The sequence below is a fragment of the Pelmatolapia mariae genome, linkage group LG10_11 (assembly GCF_036321145.2).
Source record: "Pelmatolapia mariae isolate MD_Pm_ZW linkage group LG10_11, Pm_UMD_F_2, whole genome shotgun sequence".
NCBI classification, from domain to species: Eukaryota; Metazoa; Chordata; class Actinopteri; order Cichliformes; family Cichlidae; genus Pelmatolapia; species Pelmatolapia mariae.
In genome coordinates this window covers 16,314,633-16,335,261 of record NC_086236.1, presented here as the reverse complement: position 1 = coordinate 16,335,261, position 20,629 = coordinate 16,314,633, and the positions used below count along the sequence as shown (strand labels likewise).

The 20,629-nt window shown below is 41.2% G+C and overlaps 1 protein-coding gene across 1 annotated transcript; it reads left to right on the top strand.

Moving 5' to 3' along the window:
- Positions 1–3,733: 3,733 nt before the first annotated feature.
- LOC135933604 (trichohyalin-like) lies at positions 3,734–7,021 on the top strand. Its single transcript, XM_065471704.1, has one exon. It carries the CDS (start codon positions 3,734–3,736, stop codon positions 7,019–7,021), a length of 3,288 nt encoding a protein of 1,095 aa, XP_065327776.1.
- The last annotated feature ends 13,608 nt before the right edge of the window (positions 7,022–20,629 follow it).

The window sequence follows — 20,629 nt, the reverse complement described above, 5'->3', positions numbered from 1 at the left end:
ACCACAGGCCTTCAAGGTGGCTGTAGTTAAACCCTTACTCAAAAAGCAATCTCTAGACCCAGCTGTCTTAGCTAATTATAGGCCAATCTCCAACCTTCCTTTCATATCAAAAATCCTTGAAAGAGTAGTTGTCAAACAGCTAACAGATCATCTGCAGAGGAATGGCTTATTTGAAGAGTTTCAGTCAGGTTTCAGAGCTCATCACAGCACAGAAACAGCTTTAGTGAAGGTTACAAATGATCTTCTTATGGCCTCTGACAGTGGACTCATCTCTGTGCTTGTCCTGCTAGACCTCAGTGCAGCGTTTGATACTGTCGACCATAATATCCTATTAGAGCGATTAGAACATGCTGTAGGTATTACAGGTACTGCACTGCAGTGGTTTGTATCATATCTATCTAATAGACTCCAATTTGTTCAAGTAAATGGAGAGTCTTCTTCACATGCTGAGGTTAATTATGGAGTTCCACAGGGTTCAGTGCTAGGACCAATTCTATTTACATTATACATGCTTCCCCTAGGTAGCATCATTAGAAGACATAGCATAAATTTTCACTGCTATGCAGATGATACGCAGCTCTATCTATCCATGAAGCCAGGTAACACACACCAATTAGTTAAACTGCAGGAATGTCTTAAAGACATAAAGACCTGGATGGCCGCTAACTTCCTGCTTCTTAATTCAGATAAAACTGAGGTTATTGTACTCGGCCCTGAAAATCTTAGAAATATGGTATCTAAGCAGATCCTTACTCTGGATGGCATTACCTTGGCCTCCAGTAATGCTGTGAGGAACCTTGGAGTCATTTTTGACCAGGACATGTCCTTCAAGGCACATATTAAACAAATATGTAAGACTGCTTTCTTCCATTTGCGCAACATCTCTAAAATTAGAAATATCCTGTCTCAGAGTGACGCTGAAAAACTAGTTCATGCCTTCATTACTTCCAGGCTGGACTACTGTAACTCATTATTATCAGGATGTCCTAAAAACTCCCTGAAAAGTCTTCAGTTAATCCAAAATGCTGCAGCAAGAGTACTGACAGGGACTAGAAAGAGAGAGCATATTTCTCCTGTTTTGGCTTCCCTTCATTGGCTTCCTGTTAAATCCAGAATTGAATTCAAAATCCTGCTCCTCACATACAAGGTCTTAAATAATCAGGCCCCATCTTATCTTAATGACCTTGTAGTACCATATCACCCTATTAGAGCACTTCGCTCTCGCTCTGCAGGCTTACTTGTTGTTCCTAGAGTATTTAAAAGTAGAATGGGAGGGAGAGCCTTCAGTTTTCAGGCCCCTCTTCTGTGGAACCAGCTTCCAGTTTGGATTCAGGAGACAGACACTATCTCTACTTTCAAGGTTAGGCTTAAAACTTTCCTTTTTGCTAAAGCATATAGTTAGGGCTGGACCAGGTGACCCTGAATCCTCCCTTAGTTATGCTGCAATAGACGTAGGCTGCCGGGGATTCCCATGATGCATTGAGTTTTTCCTTTCCAGTCACCTTCTCACTCACTATGTGTTAATAGACCTCTCTGCATCGAATCATATCTGTTATTAATCTCTGTCTCTCTTCCACAGCATGTCTTTCATCCTGTTTTCCTTCTTTCACCCCAACCGGTCGCAGCAGATGGCCGCCCCTCCCTGAGCCTGGTTCTGCCGGAGGTTTCTTCCTGTTAAAAGGGAGTTTTTCCTTCCCACTGTCGCCAAAGTGCTTGCTCATAGGGGGTCATATGATATGATTGTTGGGTTTTTCTCTGTATTTATTATTGTGCTATCTACTGTACAATATAAAGCGCCTTGAGGCGACTTTTGTTGTGATTTGGCGCTATATAAATAAAATTGAATTGAATTGAATTGAATTGAATTGAAAACCAAAAAGTACAGCAAAAAATGCTGACAACAAAACTTAACACAAATTTTGGCCACAAATGTGACTTTTTAAATCTTGTCGTTTTACAGTTTGGGACCAGAAACCTTTGTCCGGGAGGAAGAAAACGATTCTCAGTGTGAAAAGGATCATCAAGAAAAATTAAACCAGCCGACCGCTGTAACTGTCTGGTGTACAGAAAGTTACAGCTGTGGTTCTCCAATCAGCCTTTTAGACCACTTAACAATCTGAGAGAGTTTCTGCTCTTTTCAGATAACTATCCAAACCACAACACCAAGGAAAAGGACAAAACAGATTCATTAAAAGCACGGTGAAATAAAACCATCATGGTTTTATCAACGTGGAAACAAAAAAGCCTTCTTAAACACAGGAGCCGCTGGTGCCCCTTTCTGCACACAGCTTCAGTGTTTGCTTTGAAATTCAGCTTTGAATCAAAAGGGAGATTTTTATAACACTGAACACTTTCCACATTTTGACTGCACACTCCTAAGTTAGAGGCAGGGTAACGATGCTGTAAAGCATGGCCCGCTTTACCTAAATAAATAAAGAGGGCCACAATTAGTAACCGACACATAGTGTTGTATTAAATGAAACTCAGTAATTGTCTGGAAATTGCCTCCCCCTGCAGGCCATAACAAAAACTGCACTATCATGGGACCACCTTCTTGCTCCTTTCTTAACCTCAGGCTATCCATGTTTGCACATCGAAGTGTAGGATATCCCAGAACACAGCTGTACCTACAAAATATTAATGAGTTCAGATGGATTAATAATTTTCTTTGACCAAAGGTCTCCTGCCTATATGATAAACTGGTAATGGTCAACAAGAACCAGATTTTTTTTGCTTTCCAGGAGTTCTGTTATCCTCGCTCATTGTGGATGCAAAGACCTGATATAGCCGTTTGTAAGACAACACATTTATGGTTATTCCTGACATACAAAGTGTGCAACAGACACATTACATAGTTATCTATGATGTGCAGTAATGAGGAAAATGACAGAATTTCTTCTGAATTTCCACTTTCATTGATTTCCACCTGTGATATTTCATTTCCCAACATTTTCACATGGAACACTTTAACAAACCCATAATACTATCATATAAACTGCAATATTGAATAAAACAAGAAGTCAAACAGAAAAACAAACAAACCAAAAATGGTTTTAAATCCTGATTTGTATCAGCTACCTGTTAACCTATATTAGTTACTTTCAGATTAATCAAAGTTTCCTCTAGTTGTTGTTCTAACTCTCTGATCAATACAGTCGATAGAACTCCACTCAGTTCTATCGATTTAATTTAACCTGATTCAGTCCACCCAATGCTTTCACTCACTGTATGCGCAAACTGTCTGGTTATGATACCCAGTAACACTTCAACGAGTTACCAATACAACTCAGACACAATGAATTTGTCTTGAAAGGTGCTATATAAATAAAACTGTACTTTTATTTACTTTCTTTACTCACTTTTTATGTTATTGCAATAACACTTTTTACACTTTTTTTTAACACAAAAGAATTATCCTCATTCAAAAGTCATGTAAGAACCTCATTGGCTTACGGAATGTTGATGTTATTTAAAAAATTCATACAAAAAACATGACCTCATTCAAAAATGTCATGTGACAACCTCTTTGGCTTATGGAATTCTGATGTCACAGGCTTCTAAAGCTTTAAAACCTTTGAAGCTTTGATCCTCATGAATCCTTAAATAGGGGTGAGGATGTACAACTTTTAGTCCGTTATTTGCAGCACTTATATTAGCAGCATTTAAACGTTCACCAGTAAAGCATTTTCAAACATTTGGATCCTTTTCGTACTCACGGTATACAGACTCCAACATGTCTCAGAAAGAGCAAGAAAGACAAGAAGCTGACCCCAGCTCTATTCCATGGTATGAGTCCCTAGACCCTTATATGAGCTCTCTACCTTGGGATGAACAGGTAGAATTAGAGGAAAAGCGACTGGAAGAAATGGAGAATGAAAATCTCATGAACAGAGAGAAGATTAAGATCCTGACAGAAGAAAATGAGAGAAAGAGCGCCGAATTAGAAAAATTATCCTACCAGCTTCAGGAAAGGGAAGGTCTTATTGAGGGGAAACAATTGGCTCTCCAAGATAAGAAGAATCACGAGCTCCAAGAAAAGCTTGATGAAGCTATGGAAAAAATTAAAGATCTGCTCCAAAATGAGAAAAAAGAGAGCATTAAAGGGGATAAAATGCTCAAGAAGAATCAGGAGCTCCAAGAAAAGCTTGATGGAGCTCTGGAAAAAAATAAAGATCTGCTCCAAAAGGAGAAAAAAGAGAGCATAAAACAGGAAAACATGGTCAAGAAGAATCAGGAGCTCCAAGAGAAGCTTGACGAAGCTCTGGAAAAACTGAAAGAAATCCACCAAGAAGAGAAGCAACAGTCCACACAGCAGAGAGACATGCAGAGCAAACTCCAAGCCATGGAGGAAAAATACAAAGCGCTGCAGGTGAAACATGACAAAACTCTGCACAAAAGTCAACAGTTGCTTCAAGACAAGAAGCAAATGGAAATGAAACAGAAAGAAATGGACTCCAAGCTTGACGAGATGGAAGAAAAACACAGATTGCTCCAAATCAAGCTTGAGAAAACAGTGCACAGAAATAAAGAGTTCATTCAAGAGAGAGAGCAACAAGAAATGCTCGAGAAAGAAACGGACTCCAAGCTTGAAGTCTTGGAGGAAAAACTGAAAATGCTGCAAATAACTCTTGAGGAAACACTGCTCAAAAATAAAGAGATGCTTCACGAGAAAGACCAACAGAAAATACAACAGGAAGAAATGGATTGCAAGCTGAGGAACATCAAGAACCAGAATGAAGGCTTGCAAGTCATGCTTGATGAAGCTCTGGAGAGGAATAAAGAGTTCCTTCACGAGAAAGACCAACAGAAAATACAAAAGGAAGAAATGGATTGCAAGCTGAGGCACATCAAGAACCAGAATGAAGGCTTGCAAGTAATGCTTGATGAAGCTCTGGAGAGAAATAAAGAGTTTCTTCATGAGAAAGACCAACAGAAAATACAAAAGGAAGAAATGGATTGCAAGCTGAGGAACATCGAGAAACAAAATGAAGGCTTGCAAGTAATGCTTGATGAAGCTCTGGAGAGAAATAAAGAGTTTCTTCATGAGAAAGACCAACAGAAAATACAAAAGGAAGAAATGGATTGCAAGCTGAGGAACATCGAGAAACAAAATGAAGGCTTGCAAGTAATGCTTGATGAAGCTCTGGAGAGAAATAAGGAGATCCTCCAAGACAAGAAACAAGAGCCCGTAGAGCAGAGAGACCTGCAGAGCAAACTCCAAGCCATGGAGGAAAAATACAAAGCTCTGCAGGTGAAGCATGACAAAACTCTGCACAAAAATCAACAGTTGCTTCAAGACAAGAAGAGAATGGAAATGAAACAGAAAGAAATGGACTCCAAACTTGACGAGATGGAGGAAAAACACAGATTGCTCCAAATCAGGCTCGATAAAAAAGTGCACAAAAATAAAGAGTTCATTCAAGAGAGAGAGCAACAAGGAAAGCTTGAGAAAGAAACGGACCGCAAGTTTGAAGTCTTGGAGGAAAAATGCAAAATGCTCCAAATAACTCTTGAGGAAACTCTGCTAAAAAATAAAGAGTTGCTTCACGAGAAAGACCAACAGAAAATACAACAAGAAGAAATGGATTGCAAGCTGAGGAACATCGAGAAACAAAATGAAGGCTTGCAAGTAATACTCAATGAAGCTCTGGAGAGGAATAAAGAGATCCTCCAAGACAAGAAACAAGAGCCCGTAGAGCAGAGAGACCTGCAGTGCAAACTCCAAGCCATGGAGGAAAAATACAAAGCTCTGCAGGTGAAGCATGACAAAACTGTGCACAAAAATCAACAGTTGCTTCAAGACAAGAAGAAAATGGAAATGAAACAGAAAGAAATGGACTCCAAACTTGACGAGATGGAGGAAAAACACAGATTGCTCCAAATCAAGCTCGATAAAAAAGTGCACAAAAATAAAGAGTTCATTCAAGAGCGAGAGCAACAAGGAAAGCTTGAGAAAGAAACGGACTCCAAGTTTGAAGTCTTGGAGGAAAAATGCAAAATGCTCCAAATAACTCTTGAGGAAACACTGCTCAAAAATAAAGAGTTGCTTCACGAGAAAGACCAACAGAAAATACAACAAGAAGAAATGGATTGCAAGCTGAGGAACATCGAGAAACAAAATGAAGGCTTGCAAGTAATACTCGATGAAGCTCTGGAGAAAAATAAAGAGATCCTCCAAGACAAGAAACAAGAGCCCGTAGAGCAGAGAGACCTGCAGAGCAAACTCCAAGCCATGGAGGAAAAATGCAAAGCTCTGCAGGTGAAGCATGACAAAACTGTGCACAAAAATCAACAGTTGCTTCAAGACAAGAAGAAAATGGAAATGACACAGAAAGAAATGGACTCCAAGTTTGACGACATGGAAGAAAAACACAGATTGCTCCAAATCAGGCTCGATAAAAATGTGCACGGAAATAAAGAGCTGCTTCAAGAAAAAGACCAACAGAAAATACAACAGGAAGAAGAAAAACTTGATCTCCAGAGGAAAAATCAAGCACTCCAAGAATTGTATAACGAAACGAAGTACAAAACAACTGTACTGGAAGGAGAAAAGAAAAAGCTGGAAAAACAATGCTCAGCGATGCAGAGTAGCATCAATGAAATGCTGAGAAAAAATACCGAACTTGAGGAACTTTCTAAGACCTTGAAGAACAAAAACACTGAAATCCAGGCGCAAAAGCAAGAACAACAGAAAACACATAAAGACCTGCAGTGTAGACTTCAAGATATCCAGAAGAGAAACCAGCAGCTGGAAGACATGCACACAGATGTGCACAAGGCAAAGCGAATAGAGGAGGCAACAGTTAAAGAACTGAAAGACCAGCTTAAAGAAAAACAAGAACAATTAGAAGACATGGTGAAAAGATGCAGCAAACTTGATAAAGAAAACACAGAAACAATGGATGAGCTGAAAACCCTCATCATTGAGAAAAAGGTGCTCGTGGAACAGTGTCTGAAAAAGAAGAAAAAACGCTTCCACTGGTTCAGGAGGAGGGACAGTGCTGCTTCTCACCTCATGTAACCTCGTCTTCCTCCACCTCTATTCCATCTTCATTGTCCCCCTTCCCCTTCCCCTCCCTCCTTTTTCTTTTTTCACCCTCACCCCCCGACCAGTCCCGGCAGTTGACTGCCCCCTCGTGAGCCTGGTTCTGCCATAGGTTTCTCCTTTAGGTTTCTTTCACTTTAAAAGGAGTTTTTCCTATCCACTGTCGCCTGGTGCTTGCTCAGAGGGGATTGTTGGGGTTTTCTCTCCTCTCTCTCTTTCCTTCTATCCCCCCTTTTCCCCCTTCTACCTTTTCTTTTACCCAATAAACACAATTGGCCACATTTTACATGTGTTTGAAAAATGTCTTCATTCAACAATAATTCATCTTAGGTATAAAAACAAGAAATAGGTAATAGCTGCATGTGTGTTTGTGTGTGTGCATAATATACATACTTGTCTCCCAGAAGGAATTAATACTAGATGGATAGAGACAGGTTTAAAAGACTAGAAAAGAAAACATGTGAGTCCTGTCTTTAAATAAAAATATATAATTCCCTATATTCCTATCTATTCCAAACAACGGTAGTAAGTAACAAAGTTTCAAATTTGTCTTTCACTTTGACTCTTAATTTATTAACCATGAACAAGAGGTCAGAGGTCAAATGTGGCACAATACCTTAAATCTTTTTATGATACTTTCTGTATGTGGACCAGAAATGGGCAACACCGCATAGTCTGATTACTTTTTTCAAGTAACGAGTAAAGTTAGGTGATTACTATTGCAAAAAAGGTAATTAGATTACTGTTACTTTCCCGTAAGCAGGCTACATTATTGCGTTACTAATCCTCGTCATTTTCTTCGCGAGAGTGTCTCATGACAATGACGTACGAGCGTGCGACGTCCGTGGCAGCAACAGACGTGTGTAGATCAACAAAGGATAATATGGAGTGCAGGAGAGAGTACGACCATGCAGGGTTTAAAGCTTACTTTGAGTTTGATTCCGTAAAAAGTGACAAAAACATTGAAAACATACGGTAGTGAAGTTCTTAGCTCCCTGTTTTAGTTTTGTTGTCGTCCTCCCCGGTGTTCCCCTGACTCTCTTGGTATTTGATGCATGAATGCTTCCTCGGCTCAGCTCCCCTCCCCACACCCTGTCGTCACTGTTTTAAATACTTCCATCACACCAACAGGCACTTTAGAATCACCAATTGACAAGCATGTCTTTGGACAGGCTCAAACCAGAGAGGTGATCAATGGACCACAGCGCTGCACACCCCTGGCAACTTTGGGGCTAAAGCCACTGGTTTGTGGTGGTTGCCAGGTGAAATCAGGGTCTGCTGCACCAAAAACATAATTGTGATTGCTTTGGTTGCAATCAGATAGCCATAGTCATCTGCAGTTTGCATGTAGGATGCCAACTACTCACCAAGCGGTCGGAAAAGTTTGGTTTGGTTTAGTTTGGCTTCCATCTTTACTTTTGCGTTCTTTCATAAAAACACTGACATATAGGTCCGGTCTACCTGGACTGGCAGCATGCTCGAGGTGTCCCAGGCTCGTCTGTTTGGTGACGTGGTAGATGAGCTCGCCCGGCTCGCTGTCCTCATCGCTGGCTGACAGCTGCAGCATGGTCAGCTTCTGAAAAATTACATTTTCTTATGTTGCAAGTCTCAAATCTTGATTGCCTGGATCCATTTAGTGTTTTATCATATGCGCTTTAAGCAGTAAATCTCAGGTAAAATGAACTGTTCTATCTGCCAGGAAGGACTCAAACACAGACCCAAGATAAACAAAGACTGGATACAATCTTTATATTATCTGCATGTCGTTTGAAAGCTACAAGACATGCTGACTCCATGTCTGTGTAGGTTCCTAGTCAATCAGGTCATGGTTGTCTTAAGAGAGGCAGCTGGACTCCTTTAAAACATTTCACTTCTCATCCAAGAGGTTTGTTCAGCTTGAAAAACTAAAAGGTGGAGAGTCCCAGCTATTTAAACCCTAGTGGAGGTTGTTCTCTATGGAGGTGGTAGCTGACCTACCTACTATTAATCATGAGCTAAGGTTTGAAAAACCGCATGTGTCATTACCAACAGGGGTTCCAAGTAAAACCAATAAAATAAAACAATAAAAGAATAAATAAATGAATAAAAGAAGGCTTCTTTATTGCACATTTTTCACCAATCACAAGCCTCTTCTTTCACTCTTTCATTTCATTCACCGATCAGGAAGAATTGCACTACTGTACTATGCATTCCCGAAGCCTTCTTTTATTCATTCAGTCTGTTTTTTCTTTATCAGGTGATGTTTCCAGCTCCTTTATCCCACCTGACGCCTGGACTGCTGTCTGTGGTCTTCAGCATGATCACAATGTGTTATTTATGTATTTTGACTGGTTTACAATGACAGGACAGTAAGCATTATCAGTGTATATTCCAATAAAAGCATCTAGTTTTTACTCCAACATCGATGAGGATTTTCTTTTGGCTCTTTTGAACCAACAGGTTGGAAAGTCCCCTGAAATTAAGAGCAATTGAAAATCAATTCCTTTCTTTTCTTCTGTGATTATTATGTGCAAAGACATAAGAGGCATTTTTTAGGTTCTCCTGATGAGACAATGTAATTGTTTTACTTTTCTACTGGTAAAATCTGAAGGATTATTCATGCCATGACACTGTCATTTACTGACAGGCAAGAAATTAAAGGCATGCCCTGAACTCTTGACCCCTACACAGGGAGACATTGTTGCACTTTGCTGCCATGTTAGGGTTCACTTGTCAAAGGTAAAAGAGTTGTAAAATCATTACAAAGTTGCTATGAGAGATTATGTTTGTCCTGTGACAAATAGAGTGAATAGTTGATTATGAAAATGGCGTGATCATACACCATGGCTTTCACAGTCACCTGATGTCAACCAAGACTATCTGGGGAAATTTGACTCACATAACAGATAGATAATAGCTCTGTTAGTGTTTCCTAATCAATTCCTGTAAACACTGAAGTTGTTGTGGAGGCATGTGTTGTACAAATACTTCCAAAACTTGTCTTTGCCTGCTTGTACACATTGCTTCTTTGGTTCAGGTCTGTTATGTGTTTCTACATAGTTGTGTCTACATGTCTAAGGCAGATTAAAGCCCAACTTAGGCATTCATTAAGTAAATCCACAACTCACTGTTACTGTAACACAGGACACTTTATTAAAGTGGATGAAACAGGAATACAGGAAAACAGCACTGCAGGATAGTCATCAGTGAACTGAACTAGAAAAAGTCAAACGTGCCTATCAGGTAGGCTGGAATCATACACGTTACCATCAACAATATCATTGTGAATGTTACACATACTTAAAGTTTACAACGAGCGAGATGTACTGACAATAGCCAAACACGGGTAAATGTGTAGTAAATGGCAGTGCGGTAAATCTGCCTAGTATGATATTAAATACACTTACTACTTCATATATCTCAGATCGTTTGGAACGAGCCACGGAAAGCAGTTGTAGCCACTGAAAAGACTAGAAATGAGCGTAATACATTAGATCTCGGTTAGCGCGCGGCTAACATTTACCACAAAGAAAAAGGGTTAAACGCGCTATTCAGCGTCGTGTAATTTCCGCTAAATCCAGACTCTGTAACTTAACGTAAACATAGAAGAAATGCCAGTTTCCATTAAAAAAAATAGCAGACTTGCCGGCTTCTTCGCTCTTCCGCTGCGTGTTGTTGTTTTGGTGACGCAACTTCCGTCGACCAGACGATTGGTCGTCTACAGTGGGATTCGGCGCTCCTATTGGCCCGAGTCTACAGTGTCTACGCTCACCGTAGACTCCGGGCCAATGAAAAGACGTAACGGTCTACACACAGCGTAGACTTTGCGCTACCGTAGACGCTTATCATGTGAGTATTATAAGATGAGAGTGACGCTTGTTTGACTTTATCTGTGTAATTTGCTACGTAAGAAGCTAGTCCCGTTGCTATCGCTACTATGCGTTTTTTTGGCCTACTACAGGCGGCCTTGGGTTCAGCCCATATTCCATTTCATATACGACTTACTGTCAAGCATTGTGGTTGTAGGTGGATGTAACTATTTACTATGTTTATTCTCTGAATCGTTGTAATCTGTTGAGGTCCGGTTGGCCAATGTATAGACGAGCCGGAAATTCATTTATGGTCTTAGGGTGCCATCTAGTGGCCATGTGGTTATGGCAGATTGTATAACATTATGCTGGAAACCCACAGTACTGTTTAAGGGGTACACTGCTATCCATAGTGGTTAATACAAATGTTTGTTCTTTCTGTTTACAGATGACCACACACATATACACACTCACACTCCCTTCACCTGCATGTGAATACTGTAATGCAATTGCATTCCTACCAACGCTGTTCATCCTGTTGATGTCATCTGCCACCTCCTTATTAAAGTGATTTGAACTACATCACTGTGGAGTACCATTCCTTCTGACCGTGTACTACTCAGTTGAAGTGTGATCGGCAATCAGTGCAAACATATATTACAGAGACGTTTAGCGCAAATCTTGTGTAGTTAGTGTGTAGTGTAGTCAATAGTTTTGTTGTGTGTGTCAGAACAATGAGGCGAATGCTGAATGTTACAGGTGTTACAGGAGTGGTACATCTCCTGTTGTCAGGCCTGCAGGTATCAGGCTTGTGATGTTCTCCTTTATCTCGTAGTGGACAGAAATTATTTTTTTGGAGTGGCACAAATAATTTGTGATGCAGAACAGCTGATTGTTCAGCGGTGGTCCTAGCCTGTTTGGCGCCCCGGGCAAACACTCCCGTTTTTTGTTTTTTGTTTTTTTATTTTGCGAGTTGGTTATTAGATGCTGCTCCAGCCGGCCAGAGAATCCCCCGCCGCCCCGCCCTCTCCTCCCTGTGCAGCAAGCAGCAGGCGCACCTCGCAAACGGAGGGCGCCCTTACTCCCAGCAAATGGGCGATAGAAAACCGATCGGTGCCTATGCCATTCCCAATATGCGCTGGCTGATGTCTGGGCAGCATGAGTACGAGCAATTTTTTATTTTTTTTGTGCCGATGCCCGTGATGCCGCCCCCCACCACGATGCCACCCCGGGCAACCGCCCGTATCAAAAACCGCTACTGCTGGAAATAGTTTGAAATGTTCATTTAAAAACGCCTTTGCTGCATTCAAAAAAAAATAGCTGCAACAAACTTTGTTGTTTGCCAAACTGAGTTACTTTTTCGACGAAGTAACTATATAATTAATTGCCCAACATTGGTCATATACTGTATTTTGCAGACAGAGAGTTACAGGACTCTCTCACAGACCACAGACTCATAATACAAGTCAGAAGAAAAAAAGTTGTGTTTTCAAAATTGGAGTTCAAGTTATTTTTACTTCCAATGGTGTTAACATACTACACAGGTCATGAACAAGATTTTTTAAATTTTCATTGTAAGCAGTGTTGGGTAAGTTACTTTAAAAAAGTAATTAATTACTAATTACTCAGTCAATATTGTATTTAAAATACTTATCTAATTACTGTGTCAGAAAAGTAACTTAATTACTACATAAGTATTTAACTAAATACTTCTTAAAATCCATATAAACCTTGAGTGGACAAACAATAGAAATTAAACTCTTTAAATAATAAATACATTTTTTTAAAGACGGACACTCTACAGTACGCAGCGGTAGCATCTGTTCCACAATGTAGCCTGCCCTGCAGTCATTTTTTAAGTTCACCTTCAGAGGCTTTCTGTGCTGCTGAAGTAAAATCACGTTTTGCTGCTTAGCAGGAGTTCCGTGGTGTTATCCATGGATGATGAACAAGAATCATTCAGAAGTGTTCATCTATGCACTGTGTCAGGCGCTTCAGTAGATTACTCGCGCTATTAACAGCAGCCGATAGTTTTTTCTCCCCAGGAGATAGCTTACATATTGCTGTAATGTTCTTGTCAGCTTGTTTCAGAAAAGTGAAGAGAGGGGAATATGTCCATTTCATAAAACAGCCACACGCTTCAGCCGAGTCCGACATCTTTCGCTGTAGAATACGACTATGCAGCAAACTGGCGCGAAATGACGTGCAGCTGCACTACAGCGATGTTAAAGCGGCAGAGTTTACTTCGACGTTTAGAAGATAAATTAATGAAATTAAATAATGATATTCAGCGAGTTTAATTATTTTACAATGTAACGCAAGTACATTGTAAGTAACTGTAATTAAAATACCTAAAAATGAACAGTAATTAGTTACTCTACTTTTTCAGTGGAAAAGTAATTTAATTTCAGTACCCAACACTGATTGTAAGTGGGCTAAAGCAGTTAATTAAAAGTAGTCTAACATAAATGTAAATGCTGTAATTTGATTATTTTAATAAACCATGTAACTTGGATGGATTTGATGCTGGCGTGACCACAGTGTACACGTCTGCTGTCGCTCACAGTGGTCCAAGGGACCGCTCAGGGAGTTTGTGTGTTCGCTCAGACACATGAAAAATTAGAGGGAACATTGGGGGAAGGGGTACCTGGGATATGGAGTATGTTTGGGGAGTGTGAATTTGTGTACAGTGTCTATTTGTGTCTGTCTCCACGTCAGGTGAGTCCAGAGTATTTATTTGTGTATATTGGGGTGGGAATGCACGTTTGTGTCTGCGTCTATGTCAGCATGGGTCTTAGACTCCACCTCTCTGGGAACATCTCAGGCTCTCCGAGGAATGGAGGCCTATCTCCCCTCACCACACTCCCTGCCGGTGGCTGATGCCCTCAGACATTGGTGTGTTGGTGGTTCTTGGTGTCTGGGGCTGGGCGCTCATATGTACCGACTCACTCCTGGTGGCCGATTGGCGGGGCCTGGCGCCTGTGGCCCGGCTGGGCCCCTTCCGGAGGGTGAGGTGCCCTCTGGGCTCTGGGCCTGAGGCCCGGTCCTCTCTGGCACAGCTGACTGCCGGCAGAGCCCACGGGCACACCACTGCAACCCCTCTGGCCTCTGCTCCGTGGCTGCTGGGTGACCTCTCGTTTGGGGCTCTCCTCAGCTCTTTCCAGGAGAGTGGCACAGTTGCCCCTTTGGTGGTCCTCCTTGTGTCCTCATACTCTGGGGCCTCTGGATGTCTGGACCACACAAAGGCGTCCAACAGTTAAAGGTATAAGAATATGGAATTCTCTTCAAGATAATCTCAATCTCAAATATGCACAGTTTTAAAATGTGTTAGATACTTAAAACGATAAATCAATATGAAGAACACAAAAGTATTTTGGGCTAAATGTGGAAGGAACAATATTTCTTTGCCATCTAGTAGTGTTGTATATTGTTGATTATACTGATTTATTGTTTAGTTATCATGTCTCGATATGTAACAATGCAAGAGTGTTTTGGGGGTTGTTGGCGCTCTCTTGTAAGAATAATTAGATTTCAGATAGGGTGCAGGTGCTAATAAGAATTTGTTCTTCTTCCTGTTCCTTTTTCACCCATGAGTGCAGTGTTATATTAATGGGAAAGAGGATTTGTATGTAGGAAATGAAATGCTGTTGAACCATGTGTGAAACAAATAAATAAATGAAATGTATATTTAGTTTTATAACAGAGAGTTGTACATATGTTTTAGTATGTTTAGTAATTTTTTTTATATTATTTTAGTAACTTTGATTAAGACTCGATCCAAGTTGTTTTACATATTTAAACATTTTTTAAAGTAATACAGTTACTTTTCCTAGTAATTAAATACTTTTATAAAACTGTTACTAACTCAGTTACTTTTTTGAAGAACTAGTAACTGTAACTAATTACTTTTGCTTTTACGACACATGTAAAAACAAACACACACTTTTAGTTTTGTTTTTTTTAATTATATTGCACTATAATTATACTGCTAGATAGATAAATCTCATTCCTATCAATGGCCTCAGAGCAGTGAAAGGCAGCTTATACTGCTAAATACCAGAGGGGGGGGGGGTTGGTCTCTCAGCTTGCCCAACTCAGTCAGTGTAATCGGGAGATGGACACGCCCACATTAAAGTGAGAGTCTGCGAGAGATTGACGTAATCAGTTTTCATCAACAATAGAAGACTGTGGCCACAAGATGGCAATACTGTAATCGTTAGATGTATCTAAGGAGAAAGATTGCTATACTTTGGTCATTTCTTCTCTCTGCCCTTGAAGGAAATATTGTTTTTCCTACTTTGTTCTTCCTGTCTAGATGTGCACTGCACGCCTAGTTTTATTGCTGCTTTGATTATGGGTGAGATTGTGTTATATTATAAAAACTAGGATATGACATGTAAAACTTAGTTATTTCATAGTATTTCCTTAACTCTTGAGCCACCATGATTTTATTGGCTCAGTTTGCATTTACCATACTTCTACTAATTCTTTACAATTTGATAAAAAATCTAGCTCCACAGTAATGAGCAGTAAGCATAGGGACCACTTAAGGACGTTGGGCATTCTTACAAAGTCTGTTTATGATCCCTGTTTAAAGACATTCACATCAGTGACCTGCTGGGGAAAATTATCTCCACCTCCGTCATTCCTGTTCCTCTTTACACAAAGGAGCAGATACCGGCCCTGCCGATGAGTTAAGGACCTTCTACAGCCCTGCCCAGCTCTTATAGAGTAACTGTCTATCTCCTTGAAACTCCACTATTTTCTTTAGGCAGTGCTGGGAGACACAGTAAACCTTTTGGCAATGGCACATATTGAAGTAGCATCCTGAAGGAGCTGGACTAACTGTGCAACCTGTAGGCTCCAGGTATTCCCTCATGCTACCAGTAATGACACTGACCTTAGCTGAATGCAAAACTAGTGAAAAAACAAACAAACATAAAAGTTGAGGAAGGAAAAATATCAGAGGCCTCCACCTGAAAAACTGTTTGCTGTTTTAGGGTTGCGGCTTGAGGAGGAACAAATAGTGCAGCGGATGTCATCAAGTAATGACGCCATGCGTTTGCTATTTAGTTTAATTTAATAATGAAAAACACACTGTTAAGACAAGTAAAAGACGCTTGATGCATACTGACACAGAATCAAATAGGGTCATTTGGCTTGTACTTCACAATAATCACTACAGTAACTGGATAGTGTTAATTACTGCATGTGTTATGTTTTCTGTGTGTTAAAGTATACAAGCTTTGGCTTGGTTCAAAATAATTTACATAATTTCATCAAAAGTTGAAACATTAGGGTTTGAGCAGATGTCCATGGGCCCGCCAGGGATTTTTTTATTTATTTATTTTTTTTGTGACACAGCACTACCATGCACCTACTTTGAATTGTTCAGGTAAACTCAAAGCAAAAATGAAAATAGTCCCTCCCTCTTCCCGCTCCACCACAAGCACCCACACATGCTTGGGGGTGCAAGTGTGTCACTAGGGTGCAGGGGAGGCACTCCCCCTCTGTCCCCTTCTGGCCGTTTGTGCCTCAATTTCATTCCACAACCTAGACATCCACATTACTCACACTATGATTACACATACATATAGGGCCTTGGGGTTGGGCACGTTATACGGCGTCCAGAGGACAGTGTGTGTATTCAACCTCACCTCTGGTGCCCACTTTTTAATTTTAAATGCACAGACCTTGAGGGCTCTCAGTAGGGGCCGTGCTAGACGTGCTGCTCTCTGTCAGGAAGCACCATGCCCTCCATGCACTTTAGAACAGCATGCAGCAACACTACATGAGCGGGCAGAGGGAAGTTTGGGGTCTTCACACACCCCCGTTCTCTGTTAGCCATCGGGGCAGAGGGGCGGAGAGGAGGAGTTGGCCGTCTGATTGTCTGGGATGCGGGGCCTCCCTGCTACTGCGAGGCTGTGTACAGTGTCTTTTTGTGTCTGTCTCCACGTTGGGTGAGTGCTGAGTATTTTTTTATGTGTGCATGAGGATGGGAATGCACGTCTGTGTCTATATGTCAGGTCGGGTCCACCTCAGGCCCTGCAAGGTATGGAGGCCTATCTCCCCCCACCACACCCACTGCTGGTGGCTGATGCCCTCAGGTGTCGGTGCGTTAGTGGTTCTTGGTGTCCGGAGCTGGGCGCTCAGGTATGTACTGACTCACTCCTGCTGGCTGCTTGTCACTGCAGACCCCTGTGGCTTCTGCTCCGTGGCTGCTGGGTGACCCCTCGTCTGGGGCCCTACTCAGCTCCTCAAGCGAGGGTGACACGGTTGCCCCTCTGATGGTCCTCCTTTGGCTCTTGCACTCTGGGGCCTGGATCTGCTGCTTCATGCCCTGGAGGATGGGAGACGGGGTGTATGAATAAGTTATGCTAGCTTGGACACTGATAATCACTCACCTCCTGAAAGCTGCACTTGTTGGATGCCTTGAACTTCCTGATGCCAGTATACCAACTCCTCATTCAGAAAAATCCAACATGATAATGGCAACTATACCAGCACGAACAAGTCCAAGGGAGCATACTCCACTCTACATTTAATATGTAGTTGTAAGGGCGTAATAGAGTGCTGTCCAGAATTCTGGAGCCACATCTCATTTTTCTGTTTTTTATGAAAACAGTAAACAGGTACAACAATTTAGCCAGAGGGTCCTGTTCATAACAGTCCCTGCCTCCACTGCAGGCTACCTGCCAAGCCATTAAAGGACCATCCCCAACCTGCAGGTCTTTTTTGTCACTGGCTGACAGTCAGATCTCCAGAGGGGCTCAGATCTCTTTGTCATTGCCAGTCTCCTTCTTAGACTCCTGCAAAGCTCCATTCTAACTGCCAGCTTCCAGGAAAGTCATTTGAGACTTTCGAGCTGCTGTACATGCTATTAAAAAGGGTATTGCTCACTCATGATATTACATGAGCAAGAATTTAGTCAATATGAGCAAGTGTTCATGACCACAGAAAGGTATAGCATGCAGGCAACCATTGGATAAAAAGCATCATTCCAGCAGAGTCAATAAAGAATTTACATTGTCCCAATTGATTGTCTTGGCCTGCTCAAGGAGATTGCAGTGACAGAGGCATGAGGCAGAGGCAGTGACTCCCCCCCACCCACCCCCCAACAAGAATGGGCCACAGATGCATGTTTTTTGTTGTTTTTGGGGGGGAGGAGGGGGGTTCAAATGTTAAAGTTGTCAATTAGTTTTGCAGCTGGTATAAAATAGTGATTGCATGCTCCTACTTAACATTCTGGGAGGCTAAACAGTTGTAATTTTCTTTTGCCATTAGTGTTAAAGAGGTTGTTTGGTTTGTGGAAGCTGTCCAACTCAGCTTTCAAGTCTAGATAGACAAAGGTCAAATGACAGTTAATGTGTAGGTTTTCTGTACCTATTTACTTTATTAGGCAAGTCTGTTTCCTCTATCAGGGAAATTTTATCAGATAACCACTATTTTAGGTTCAGCTTTGACAAACTAATCAGTATCCCTAATAAAGCAGGGCATTAAGTGAGCTCCATTGTCCAGGAAAAATTATTTAACTCCAAGGCCTTTCAGCTTTTCAGGCACTTCTGATCCCATTTATGTGTTATTTACATCTTTTAAAGCAAATTCAACAAATGCAGCTCCAGTTTCTGATTCATTCGGTGTTATCTTAAAGCAATGGCAGGCAACAACCTTCAAGCTTTCAGCATTGAAGTTTTTAATAATTACGTATTCCTGTGTGCCCAGCCACTATATTAGATACATCAGTTGCAGCTTTGGCACCTATCTCCTCCCATACTATTAGTCATAGGGACATCATTCAAATACTAAAAGGATTAACTTAGTTTTGTGACATATGCTTCTGTAGACAGAGTTTTGGCATATATTTTAAATCTCAAAGATCACAAATGCCTGCAGAAAATGAAAGACTTCATATGTCAGTCACAGCAAGTGGTATGATAACTCAACTTTGGGTTTCAAGCCAAGCTGTTCTTTCTGCCAAGTTTCTCTTTTACATCACAGTGGGTTCTAAGGAAATTTAAGGATGTGTCTTATCTAACACGCCCTTTAGTTTCCATAGAACTGAAGAATGTTTAAAGAGGTTTTATCTCAGTAAACCTGTGTAAAGCGTGTTATTCAATAGGCTGTATTTGATGCTGTTTTGGCACATGCCTGGATTACTTTACTAATGTTTTGAATTTAGTTTTTTTATTGACGTTTTTTCCTATTTAGAATAGGATCTTCTTGTTTGTTTGTTTTTAGTTCCCTTGGTCTTTTCTATTTAGGTTTCACACACTGTTGCTGATATTCTGGCTCATTCCTCCATGCAGATCTCCTCTAGAGCAGTGATGTTTTGGGGCTGTTGCTGGGCAACATGGACTTTCAACTCCCTCCAAAAATTTTTTTATGGGGTTGAGACCTGGAGACTGGTTCGGCCACTCCTTCGTTACCCAGTCGGTGTGTTTGGGATCATTGTCATGCTGAAAGACCCAGCCATGTTTTATTTTCAGTGCCCTTGCTGATGGAAGTTTTCACTTAAAATCTCATGATGCATGGCCCCAGTCATTCTTTCCTTTACACATCAGTCATCCTGGTCCCCTTGCAGAAAAACAGCCCCAAAGCATGACGTTTCCACCCCCATGCTACAAAGTAGATATGGTATTCTTTAGATGCAACTCAGCATTCTTTCTCCTCCAAACACGGCAAGTAGAGTTTTGGCCAAAGAGTTCTATTTTGATTTCATCTGACTATATGACATTCTCCCAAGCCTCTTCTGAATCATCCAAATGCTCTTTAGCAGACGGGCTTGGACATGTACTGGCTTAAGCAGGGGGACACGTCTGGCACCGCAGGATTTGAGTCCCTGGCAGTGTAGTGTGTTATTGGTAGCCTTGGTTACTTTGGTCCCAGCTCTCTGTAGGTCATTCACTGTGTGGTTCTGGGATTTTTGCTCACCATTCTTGTGATCTTTTTGACCCTCTGGGGTGAGATCTTGTGTGGAGCCCCAGATTGAGGAGATTATAAGTTGTCTTGTACGTCTTCCATTTTTTAATAATTGCTCCCAGAGTTTACCTATTGCAGATTCAGTCTTCCCAGCCTGGTACAGGGCTACAATTTAGTTTCTTGTGTCCTTCGACAGCTCTTTGGTCTTGGCCATAGTGGAGTTTGGAGTGTGACTAAGCTTGTGGACAGGTGTCTTTTATACTGATAACAAGTTGAAACAGGTGCCATTAATACAGGTAACGAGTGGAGGACAGAGGATCCTCCGACAGAAGAAGTTACAGGTCTGTGAGAGCCAGAAATCTTGCTTGTTTGTAGGTGACCAAATACTTATTTTACACCATAATTTGCAAATAAATTCTTTAAAAATCAGAAAATGTGATTTTCTGGATTGTGATTTACAGGCCTCTCTCTTTTTTTTCTTCCAATTTTTATTTTTCAAATGCCAGACAGTCATAAAGCACATATGTACACATAGAAATGATAGTCTCTTCTTTTTCTTTTTTATAACATTCAGAAACATAAATAGATCAGGTGGGCCTGATCTCTGACAACAACGAGACGGCCTACCTGAAGGAGGTTAGGAATCTGGAGAACTGGTGCCAGAGGAACAACCTCCTTCTAAATGTCAGTAAGACAAAGGAGTTGATAGTGGACTTCAGCACTAAGCAGGAGAGGAACTACCAGACCCCCGTCATCAACGAGTGCCCAGTGGAGAGAGTGGACAGCTTCAAATACCTCGGAGTTCACATCACGCAGGACCTGTCATGGTCCTGTCACATCAACACCGTGGTGAAAAAGGCCCGACAGCGTCTCTACC

Bases quoted from the DNA above. Each gene is read 5' to 3' on its own strand.
- LOC135933604 (XM_065471704.1), top strand. From the start codon at position 3,734: ATGTCTCAGAAAGAGCAAGAAAGACAAGAAGCTGACCCCAGCTCTATT.